The sequence below is a fragment of the Passer domesticus genome, chromosome 7 (assembly GCF_036417665.1).
Source record: "Passer domesticus isolate bPasDom1 chromosome 7, bPasDom1.hap1, whole genome shotgun sequence".
In the NCBI taxonomy this organism is placed as follows: domain Eukaryota; kingdom Metazoa; phylum Chordata; class Aves; order Passeriformes; family Passeridae; genus Passer; species Passer domesticus.
Window position 1 is genome coordinate 43892182 of NC_087480.1, and position 12236 is coordinate 43904417.

General features: G+C 38.1%; 1 protein-coding gene across 3 annotated transcripts; it reads left to right on the forward strand.

The window, feature by feature from the left end:
• Window positions 1-242: 242 nt before the first annotated feature.
• Window positions 243-10961, forward strand: DBT (dihydrolipoamide branched chain transacylase E2). 3 transcript variants are annotated; one of them, XM_064428114.1, is made up of 11 exons: window positions 243-372; window positions 4375-4498; window positions 4671-4746; window positions 5642-5823; window positions 6142-6269; window positions 6999-7242; window positions 8015-8181; window positions 8790-8867; window positions 9520-9711; window positions 9858-9929; window positions 10764-10961. In XM_064428114.1, exons 1-11 carry the CDS (start codon window positions 322-324, stop codon window positions 10929-10931), a joined length of 1482 nt encoding a protein of 493 aa, XP_064284184.1. In that variant the 5' UTR covers window positions 243-321; the 3' UTR covers window positions 10932-10961. The 3 variants fall into 3 exon arrangements, with proteins under 3 accessions (XP_064284184.1, XP_064284186.1, XP_064284185.1); XM_064428116.1 differs by lacking the exon at window positions 243-372 and adding an exon at window positions 381-3412; XM_064428115.1 differs by lacking the exon at window positions 243-372 and adding an exon at window positions 381-2650 and having other exon boundaries at window positions 3348-4498.
• The last annotated feature ends 1275 nt before the right edge of the window (window positions 10962-12236 follow it).

A 12236-nucleotide genomic window follows, 5' to 3' on the forward strand; every position in this document is an offset into this window, starting at 1 on the left:
CTTCACGCAGAACCGCAGACACGGGCGTGTTGCTCTGGCAGGCGCGCTCGGGACTTTAATACAGGTGTATGGGGAATGGCCGGGCTCTCCGCGCTGCCCTGCCCGCTACCGCGGCCCGAGGAAGCCGCATGCCGTGCACCGCCGCCCGCGGCTGCGGCCCGGGAGCCCCGCACGGCTCTCGCGGTCCCTCCCGTGGGCGTGTGCGGGCCCCGCGCCCCTCCCGGCCCGCGGCCCCCGCCCGTCCTGGTTGGCTGTGGCGGCGCGGCCGCCGCCGGTTGGCTGTGCCGGGGGTGTGTGCGGGGCCGCTCCGCCCGCGGGAAGATGGCGGCCGTGACCGCGCTGAGGAGCAGCTGCCGAGCCGCGGGGCGCCTGGTAAGGGGAGCGGGGACCCCGCGGGCGGCGGCGCTCCCGGCCGGCCGGGGGGGAGAGATAGCGCGTGGCATCCCCGAGCGCTGCTCCTGCCGTGCGGCGGGCGCACCGCGCCTCTGCAAACACGACGCGCTCGCCGAGCTGTCGCCTCGGCGGTGTCCGGGGCCGGGCAGCGCCTCAGCTCCCACCCCGCTGTGCGCTCCCGTGCTCCGCGCGGGTGACCGGGACCCCGGCGGGGCCTGGCACCGCCCGCCCCGCGCTGCACCGGGACCCCCAGGGCTGGCACCCTCTCCCCGCGCTGCCCTTGCCCATGCTCCCTGAGAAAGAAACGTGTGCCTTTCTGTGATAAAACAGTGACATCCTGCTCTTCTGTTATTTCTAAGTCATCCCATTATTGCTTTGCCTATGCCTTGCTCTGCCATCACCGCTTCTCCACCCACACATCAGCTCCCTTTGCATACCGCATCTGCACGGAGACGGTGTGGATACACAGACAAAAAAGGGAAACTTATTTCTTTGAATCCCAGGAGCCTTGATACTTGAAAAGTAGTTGAGATACCTTGCCATAAGAAGTTAATCTATGTGGTTGCCTTTTTGAGATACTTACAGTTTCGTGAACATAGTTCATGTTTTCTTCTGTCTTCTTGTATTATAGTCTTCTTGCTATTGTGAAGAGTGTTGATTTCCAATTGTGTCATCCCTATTTTGTGGGATGTCAGAGAAGAAATAATTTTTGAAATTTAGAAACAAAATTAATGATCAGTTCCAGTTTCTAGTATGTTTTTTCTCTTAATAGTTCATATTGTAATTTTAAAGCATAATGATGAGAAATTTTTAAATGATACTTTTGTAATCTGGTTTTCAGCCAGTAATGTATAAGTATAAATAATTTTACCAATTAGGAGCATTGAAAATAGCACTTTCTATTAAGTTGTGTTTCTAACCTTCTACTCTTAAATCCAGAGGGAGATTCTGATAAGATGAAAATGCTCATCTTATCTATGTGCATGCTGAACTATAGAATTGGCTGGTTTATAGTGTGTGTTTCCTGCAAGCACATTTTGAATCTGTGTGAAGTGGTAGGGAATGGCAGTTACCTGGACACTGGGATGTGAGCCAGGTATTTGGATGAGGGTGACATTGGATTAAAACACATTACCAGGGATGTTGCTTTAGTATATAGGTAAATATATACTTGGAAGTACAGAATATATATGCAAAACACATCTAATGTGAGGAAGCGTTCATTAAAATGACTCAGTGTGACGGAAGTCAAGAGAGTTCAGCAGTTCAATATCCTTTAATGCAAAGTCATTGCCTGTGAGCATGAACTGTTCAATTTGGCTTGGAAATTCAGTGTTACTCCATCAGGTAATCAGTTCTCTGCAGGCTGCTTACAAATATTTTGGTCTGAGGCCAGCATACATTTTCAGGATCAGTGGTAGTTTAGACAACCGGAGTTGGCTTGTTTTTAAGGAAAGAGCCAAAGCTGAGCCCGAGGGCCAGGGCAGCTCCCCTGAGTGCACTCAGCTGCCTCTCGGCTGGGGTCAGACACAGCTCTGTCAGCCGGGCTGGTGTGGCCTCAGGCCCAGCAGGGGACTCGAGTGGCCCTCGGCTCCTTTTTGCCAGAGTCACTCTGCACGTCCCAGGCTTGCACAGGACAGGTGTTCCCTTGCTGTGGCAGTATTGCCTTTAAGTTGCTGTTCAGTGTAGTAGTAGCCACATTAACAAGCTTAGTACTAGCAGTTATCTTTGGGGTTAACTGATAGATTTTTACAGACATCAGAATATGTAAATGGGTATGCTATGGAGCTAATTAGAGCTAATTTTGTCTTTTGTGTGCCATTTTTATTTCCTTGTTTGGCATTACACCAGTATTATGGTGATTAAATGCTGAAATTGTAAGCACAGTCTCTTTGTTTAATGGATTTTAATTTTTTCCTTGTTAGTAAGGAGCACTGCTCTATGAAGAGATTGTGTCCTGTATTATTACTTTAACATACTAGCACAGCAACTTTTTGGTAGAGAACGTGCAAAACTGAAAACCAAAAAGATTTTGTTTTTAAAAATGCAGTAGTTTTGAATTATTCCTACAGATATAATATGAAACAGCATGGGTACTCTGCAATAACAACACCAGTCTCTTTTTTTGGCAGTGACATTACTAATTCACTACCTGCATTGGTAACCAAAGGTTAAAAATCACATGGAAATCATTGTGAAACTTCACATTTAGAAATAGTTCAGAGATTTGATGTGCTCCTTGTGATCATCTTCACAGGTAAATACTGAATGTTTTTCATTTAGGGTCATGTAAAGAGAAAAGAGAGTTTTTACAAGTTTGTGACAAAAAGGTCTAGTTAAATAAATTTTTTCCATAACATTTTTTATGTAAACATGTAACCTTCAAGTGGGAAGTAACCCAGAATTAAAAAAAGAAGAAAAATAGGATTGTGAAGATGTACATTGTATACCAGTTTTGTAATTTACTGTGAGCTTTAAATGTATTCCTAAAGTATGATTTTTCATAGCTTGAAATTGCCATGTTACCTGATTGTTGAATATGGAAAGTTGTTTGGAGGACTAATGAAAAGATTTTCTATTTGCTTGTTATAGGAATTAGAAAAACACTAATTCTAAATCAGTAGGTACCATCTTAGTGGCAGGCAACTGAAAGGTAACAAATGATATAACTTTGTTGTGTCCATCATGGTAGACTGTGTTGTATAAATGTTTGTTCCTTAAAGAAAGGGGATATTAAATATAACTTGCAGTGCTGGGTTAAATAATACAGAAAATGAGTAAATTGTCAGTTCAGAATTGTATGGCCTGCTGAATAATGTAATTTTTAAATTGAAAAGTGATAGCAAATAGTTGAACAGTTTGGGGTGTGGGGAGGGAAACAAGAAGTTTCATATGCTCTGTAATTACTGAAAGGATTTTTTAAACAAGAAGTTAAAATGAACTTTCCCATGCAGGTGTGCTGTTTTCTGGCTCCTCTAAGAAGATAATTTCTAAATTTTACAGTTTTGAGCTACTTGAGGTACATTGTAGCACCTGAATTTTTTTCATATCTCTAAATTAGTTAGAGATAGTCTCTACAGAGAAATTGTTATTTTTATAAATTTTACAGCACTCTTAAGACAACATAACACTAGAATTACATGAAATGTAATAAATTTTACTGGATAAGAACGTGTCTGAACTAACTTGTGTTGAGATTAATAAAATACCTGTTTATGTCAATGCAAGCACTACCAACTTTGCTTATGATCACAATCATGACTGATTACAAGAGGCTTTAAAGCATAAAATTTTGTCTGAAGAATCTTTCAGAAAATTCTGTAAAACCTTTAAAGTTGATTTCTGGATAGATATTATTGTAACCATGAAAGAAAACCATCTCATGGCCACTTCTTATCTGCAAATATCATTGAAGCTGATTTGGGATAATGTTTACTTGAAGATGATTGCGTCCTATATAGGAACAAAAATGAAAGGGCAACTCTCTGGGCCCTCTGGTGTGAATTTCCTTTCTGATTAGTACTTCTGATCAACCTCTGATGGGACAGATATGCTGGTTTTCTGTGCAGTCTAGGGAAACCTTCCAGCATTCATCCTGGACAGGAGTATTTCAGATATCTGATGTGGTTGATAGTGTGTTTGTGCTTTTTGTGTGCCTGTCCTGATTAAGCTAATTCCTGAGAGAAACAATGGCGATGAATCACTCACCAAATCCTGTCGTGATTTTTGTTAATTGGTTATGTCACTGTGGCTTTGATCTCCCCATGTGTTGTGTTAGTGAATGAAGCTAAAAACTGGCAAAGCTTTTGCTAATGTGAAGGGGGTTACTGTATGTTCAAGAATGTATTCAGTGTAATTGTGTTCCATAAGAACTTCTGTCTTATGTAGACTAGAATGAAACTATTTTAGTGTGACTGTTAGATGGGGAATATTGAATGAGCTCTACCTCCACTGTATTAACCCTTGAGATTTTCTCCCCAGGTTTGCATTCATCGCGTTAGATCGTGCAGCAGCATTCGCTTTATAAAATCAAAATATGTGTGCGTGTTTGACAAATCTGCCCTCAAGTTTAGTCATCAACAGCGATTATTCAGAACATCTGCTGGTAATCTTTTTCATAATAAAATAATTTCTTTTACTTTGTTATTTTATGAGTGTTATGTTAGAGGTTTGCATATTGCTGGTATGTGGACTGTTTCTGATGCATTCAGATTTTTCTGTCTGGTAGCTTGTATTTAATATGAAACATGTTGTATTTTCTTATTCTCTGTTTCAAGTTTCATGTGGCCAAATTGTCCAGTTTAAGCTTTCTGACATTGGAGAAGGAATTACAGAGGTGACTGTCAAAGAATGGTAAGCTCTGCTTTCCTGGAAATACACTAAGAGATCAGCAGGTAGTTTAGCAGCTTTAGCTGTATGATCAATGAGTTATCTGAGAATATTTTTTGGTTACTAGTGAAAATTTTCAGGTTTCATTTTGCACATTTTAGAACCTTGTACATACAGAGCTTTTTATTTCGTTTGTTTGCAGTCTCATATATTTGTGAGTGGAAAAATTGGAAGGAATGGGATGCACCTGTATATAGGCTTTTCCTTCAGTGATTGACTTTTTTTTTTGTTCAGGTGGCCTGTCTTTTGTTATGTTTACTTAGACTCAGCTTTAGAAACAAATAGCTAGTCTAAAGAATGTACCCCTGTACCCCTGTACCCGTCCTCTGTTGCTTTTAGTAAAAGATTTGAACTTCTAAATTGTTTGTAAAAAGCCAGGGATGAATGGATTAAACAAAATCAAAGTGTACAGTGAAGGAAGGCAGTGTTCAAAGGCCTTGTTCTCTGTACAAATACCTCTCTCTGCATGGAAGACAGTGTTCCCTCCTGTCCATTTCCTTTCTGAAACTGATCGTATATTGACAAGTTGAAACCAACAACTTCCTTGCATTCAGATTAAGCTGGGCTCATTCTTATTTTTAAGTGCTTTATAATCTGACAGGAGAACTCTGCTTTACTGAAGTAAATGTAATATGTGTGTAATGATATTCATAATAATTTTGTCATTTTACCCAACAAAGGGTTCTGTGGCAGTCAGACAAGATGCATGTAGCCAACATATCCAGTACGTAGAATTTGTTTTCTCATCTGGAATGCGCTTCCATGTTGTGGGATGTATATTACTGAAGCTACCAAAGGAATACACAGAACAGGGTTTTACACTGACTGTGTTTCCCAGTAGCCTGTGTCTTTCCCCCAGGTACATAAAGGAGGGTGACAGTGTGTCTCAGTTCGACAGCATCTGTGAAGTGCAGAGTGATAAAGCCTCTGTTACTATCACCAGTCGTTATGATGGCATCATCAGAAAGCTCCACTACAGCATAGATGATATTGCTTTTGTTGGAAAACCACTAGTGGACATTGAGATTGATGCTTCAAAAGGTATTGTAAGCCATTTTTTTTTCTCATGCATATTTTATGTTTGTTGTCATAAAACAATCAGTGGCAGAGAAGCTTACTTTTTCCTTCTGAACATCTTCAAAGATTATTTTCCCTTTATAAAGTCAAGAAATTTGAGTAGAGAAAGTTTAAAATTGCCTAGACATTTCCTCGTGAATATTTAGCTTTAGCAAGCTGTGTTCCCATCCACATTAACTCAAAGTAAGTCTTAAAAACTTCAACTGTCACAGAATGGTTGAGGTTGGAATTTAACAAATGCTTATAATGTAGTCAAGTTAATTTTTTTCTTTTTGTTTGCAGGTGTTGCCTCAGAAGAAGATGTTGTTGAAACACCTCCTATGTCTCATGAAGAGCACACTCACCAAGAGATAAAAGGGCACAAAACATTAGCAACCCCTGCAGTTCGTCGCCTGGCCATGGAGAACAATGTAGGTTTGCTGAATAAGGTCCTGCTGCATTTTACCCAGCTTTTCTATGGCAGTTTGGCTGACTAGAAGAGCACTGATCTAGAGGAAACACTTGTTTTCAAATACATTTTACATGTGTGAGAACTGCTGTAGAAATGAAGAGGGTTGTGCTTTCTGATGATTATGGTGGATTGAAAAAGAATTACTGGGCTTAAAAGACAGCTAGGAGGCTTTAGGCTGAAGACTGAGAAAATCTTTCTAGAATAAAAGTAAGAAACTGTCAGAGGAGATTCCTGAGAATCTCTACAGAGAAAGTAGGAGGGAAAAAATTTAAAAAAACCCCTTGTTTTGCTTTTCAGATTTGTATTAGAGCAGAGGATATACTAGGTGATGTTTTACATGCTTTTTTTCTCCCTATGAATATTCCATTGGTTTTGAAAGGTCTTGATACATTTTTAGGAGAGAATTAAGTAACAAATAGCTTTTCTCAAATTAATATTTCACTATTGGTCCTGTGACCTAATTAGGAGGTTAACAGTATTCATAATTCCTCCTTGAAGTATGCAGTCACATACCTAGTGGGACTTCTGGATGATTTGAACTATGTTGAATACCTAATATAGAAAGGAACAGAAAACTGCAAATATGTTATATCAGAAATGGGAATAATTTTTAAGCACAGCTCACACTATAAGATATTTTTATGTTGCTGTAAAACTAAAGTGTCACTGCTTGATACGTACTTTTCAGATTAAATTGAGTGAAGTTGTTGGGACAGGAAAGGATAACAGAATCCTTAAAGAAGATATACTCAACTACTTGGCCAAACAAACAGGAGCTATTTTGCCTCCATCACCAAAGGCTGAAATTGTCCCACCTCAGCGGAAAGCAGAGGCTGTGCCAGCTGCTCCAAAGGACAAAGCCCGCAAAATCCCCGTTCCTCTTTCCAGACCCATTGCATTTGCAGGAAAAGATAAAACTGAACCTGTAACAGGTAAATAATGAAATATAGTCTTGAGACCGTGGTCACAGTAGACTGCCAGTACCTGTTGCTCTGTGAGTAGCTGATTCCTTTTGATAGGAGTGTGTTTCATGTGGTTGTTATGCAATTGAGCATTTAGGAAAATGTTCTCTGTAAGAAGCATCTCTGCTGAAATTATTTTATTAAATATTTCTTCATGTTTTGGTTGGATGGAGTTGGGCTGCAAACTGTACTTGCTCATTCTTCAACTGTGTGTTGAAATGTGTAGGAATCCTAAACATGGATTTGTCATGGTAGGAATCATTATGCAATTAGTGATAAAGTGCAGTGAATTTAAGTGATTATCAGTGTTTAGTAAAAGCATACTGCACTATTATGTGAGTAGCATTCACACCTGTCCTGGAGAACAGTGTCATAAAAGACACTAAGGTAACAAAAAATCACATTAAAAGGGGAAGATTAAAATTTTTTGCTTGCCTTTCAAGCAGTGTTTATTTGGAGAGGCTGGAAAGCGTAATGCAGGTTATCATATTGTGATTTCAGATTTATACATACACAGGAGAGAGATGCAGTAATATAATCTGAAGTATTACATCATCAAAATTGAGTTCTATGAACTGAATAACTCACTAAGTGCTCTTCATGCTGTTCTTCTTTGGTTATGCTTTGGCTTTGGTTTGGTTTTCATAAGTTGTATTATTTGGTTAATGGAAACAGATGAAGTTTCACCATAACTTCACAGAAGCCCATTTTTTGGTTTAAGAAGACAATTAATATTTTCCAGGTTTTCAGAAGGCCATGGTAAAGACTATGAGTGCAGCCCTGAAGATCCCCCACTTTGGTTATTCTGATGAGATTGATTTGACTCAACTTGTTCAGCTGCGAGAGGAGCTGAAACCTCTAGCTGAAATGCGTGGAGTGAAGCTTTCCTTTATGCCTTTCTTCATAAAGGTGAGGCCTGCAGCAGAGCCCTGTATGGAGCACTTACACAGGTTTTGCCAAAATCTGTTCAATGATTGTTGTAGATGTATCTCTATCATCTGAGTTATGGCAGATCACAGGAAAACTGGTTTTTTGTCTATTGAGCCACTTATCAATTTACAGTTGGAATTGCAGGTAGAGTTATGTAGTGTCATTGAAATTTTTTGAAATATTAATGGGAAAGGATAGAGTGCCTTCAGCATAATTCAATATGGAGGTAAGCATCACCAGGTGTTTGAATCACACAAAACAAGTTTTTGAAATTGTCAGGTTTTTTTAAGGTCATATGAAATGCATCATTGTTCTTGTTGGTGTTATTATAATCTTTGTATTGCTAATGAATCCCTTAGGTCACTGAATGTTGTCCCTTCTGCTGTTCAGAAAAGCAGGCAGTTGCACTCATGTGCAGTGAAAGTACAGATTAGTCTGGTAATGCTATTGTACTCAGAGTGTTACCAAAACACTCATTCCATATTGTTATTAATCTATTTTTTTTCTTACCATTACTTCTTTGCCATGGAGCTTTCTGATTATAAAATACAAAAATCTATTTTGTTTTCTTTTGTTGTATTTAACAGGCAGCCTCTCTGGGATTGCTGCAGTATCCCATTCTTAATGCTTCTTTGGATGAGAACTGTCAAAATGTCACATATAAGGTTTGTAAACTATGGATAAATGTTGTGAGCAGAAAGTGAAAAGTAATGTCTAACAGGGGTCTTTCAGAATGTCTGAGCTATTATAAGAACCAAAAGTATGATGTTGTGCAGGGAAATAATTTGTGTATTCAGATTCTGAGATCTAGATTTGATTTATTCTTGGCCTTATTTCACTAATTTGTCAGGTAAGAGTCATTTTGTTATTCAGAGTCTCCCTTTGTAACAGAGAAACTGCATAGCTCATGATTGAAAAGTTTGTGGTGTTTTTAGATGACTATGCACACACCAAATTTCTTTTTTTTCTTCTTTTTAATTTTAGTGTTGTCTTTGAAATATGGTATTTATGTTTTGCTACACATATGGTCATCCTAAAGTGCAATGTTTTCATTGTGAAGTTGATTCCAGGACTTTGTATTCTCTGAAGGTGGATTTGTCAACATCAATTGACACAGTTTGCAGATGTGAGGCTAATTTAAAAAAAAAATATATCCTTTTCTCCCCTCAAAGCTGTATGCAGGAGTTGCTTATTAAATCCAGCACTTTCCAAGTTAAAAAGATAAATAAGGAAAATGTGATTGAAGCTGCTTTTTACCTAAAATACCTTTTATGTTGACAGCTTATATTAATGTCTGGTTAATGGCACTTGCTGCAGGCTTCACACAACATTGGAGTTGCAATGGACACAGAGCAAGGTTTAATTGTCCCAAATGTGAAAAATGTTCAAGTCTGCAGTGTGTTTGACATTGCTGTGGAATTAAATCGCCTCCAGTCCTTGGGCTCTGCAGGCCAGCTGGGAACAAGTGACCTCACTGGGGGAACATTCACCCTTTCAAATATTGGCACAGTAAGTACAGGGAAAATGAGAGCTGTTTCTGAAATGCAGCTTTAGTGAAGTTTAATATTAAAGAACAAAATCTGTAGCAAATAATTCAAGAGGCAATCTGCTGAAAAAATGTTGTTAAATAATATCCCCACCTTTTTCTTTTCTAGATTGGTGGCACTTATGCCAAACCAGTGATACTACCTCCTGAAGTAGCTATTGGAGCACTTGGAAAGATACAGGTATATTAACTTTATCTCAGTGATGAGAGTGTTAGCTAAGGTCATCTTAATGAAAATGGAACATATAGTCTGTCTTTGCAGAGAAAATGCATAGCTCATGACTGAAAAGTTTGTGGTATTTTTAAATGACTGCACACACCAAATGTTTAATTGGATGTCTCTGACACCAAAGGTTTATATTTATTTTCCAGAATCCTGTTATATTTGTCTCACATCTGTGTTTAGCCTTCGGATTAGTAAGAAACAATATAAATACAGTTTATATATTATAATAATATATATATATATAATATTTATATATATATAAATATATATATTATTATTATATATATATATTATATATATATATATATAATATATATTATATTATAAAGGCAGTTTTATATTTTCTGAATCTCAGGCTTTAATTGTTTAATACAGACACTGGAACTCAGTGCTGGAAATGAAATTAGTATTAACTGAAATTACTTCTGTGTTCCTCCTCTGAGCATTTTTTTTAGAGGTTCTTTAAAGAAACTGCACTTTTAAGGAAAGTGCAATAAACTATTCAGGAAGAAACTTTGGAGTCAGGAAAAACTTTTACTACTTCAGTATTTCCATGATGGTGGGAAAAGGCTATGACTGTTTATTATGCAGGCTTACAATAAATTCTAATCCACAGCACAAAAAGTAATAGAAAAGTCTTGGTTTTTAGCATGATGCTACTGCTGTCTGTCTAACTCAGCAGAATGTTTTAATTTAGATCAACAAATTAGCAAGAACAAAAAAAAGCAGATTTGCTAATGAAAGTATTAAATTTAATAGTTCTGGTTTTGTCCCTCCTCTGATTTTTAGGTTCTTCCTCGGTTTAATAGCAAAGGTGAAGTATTTAAAGCACAAATAATGAATGTGAGTTGGTCGGCTGATCATCGCATCATTGACGGAGCTACAATGGCCCGGTTTTCTAACTTGTGGAAATCTTACTTGGAGAACCCTGCTTCGATGCTGCTGGACCTTAAATAAAGGAAACCATGGCTAGAATATGCCTTTAAACTCTGTGGATTAGACTGAATAGTTATACAAGCTGTCTCTGCTAACATGTGCCCTTTGCTACGTGCATTATATAATAATGTTACCTGGTTGAAAGTTCTCAACAGCTGATATCAGTCTCAATTAGTTGTTGCTTCTTTCATTTTGTATTGCTGTAATTTCATCTACAGCAGACTGTCAAACTGAGTAGGTCACAGCTTCTGAATATGGTGGTGGAATGTCTTTATTTTGCCTTTTATAATGAAAATGATTGTCAGGCTGGTGCAACTGAGTGCCACTGCTCTACACCTGCAGTATTTATAATCTGAAGGGAAATTTTGGGGGGGAATACTCATAGTTCTTCTATTTTGGACACATAAATTTATTTTAACAAATAATATCTGAATTTCTAAAAGGGATTATGCAAAAATCATATACAAATAAATGCCTTTAATGCTTCTGCTGTAAGATGTCCAGAGAGCTTTTTGTTGTTTAACTGAGTAAACCTCTTAAGTCTTTTGCTAGTCCACTTTTTCTGGCAATTACTTGCACAGGTACTCTTTATCAAACTGTAAATGAAGAGGCCATATTTATTCCAATGCTTACTGATAACACTGATTGATAACTATCAAGGCCTTAATACTCTCTAGAATATCCTATATTTTTAAAGGCTGAAAGTAGTTCTAATGCTTTCTAGTTATTTTTTATTCTTATAGAAAGCATCTGTCTGTTAAAATGAAACAAGGAAGAAAGAGAAAACAAAATAAAAAAAGGATCTTGTTTTATTATTCTGTCATTAGGTAAGCCTGACAGTAAGCTGATCATGATCTTGCATTCTGTTATTGATATTCAGATACTAGAATCTGATGGATTAATCAGATTCAACAAAAAATGGATATTAAAAAATACTGTGAGATAAGGACTTCTTAAACTCAGACATGACCCACATAATGAATAGGTTCAAGTTAATGACTTTAGAGCAGAAAACTTATGTGGCTTTAAGGTAAAATAAACAGATAATGAAGATTGCACTGCTGATTTAATGGGAGACATGAAGAAAACTGTTGGATATAAATACCTTCTAAACACATAAGTTTCACACAGACATGAGAAAAGACAGTTACGTAGCCTTAAAAATGAATTTGTAACGCACAAAATGGACATTTTCTCCTTTTTTTAGATATATCAAAAACAGGAGCATTCTTCAAAATGGTAGACCAAAGTTGTCTATTGCATTTAGCTGTGAAGATGTGAGACAGGCTACCAGAGGTAGAATCCCTGCTATCCATGATGCTGAGA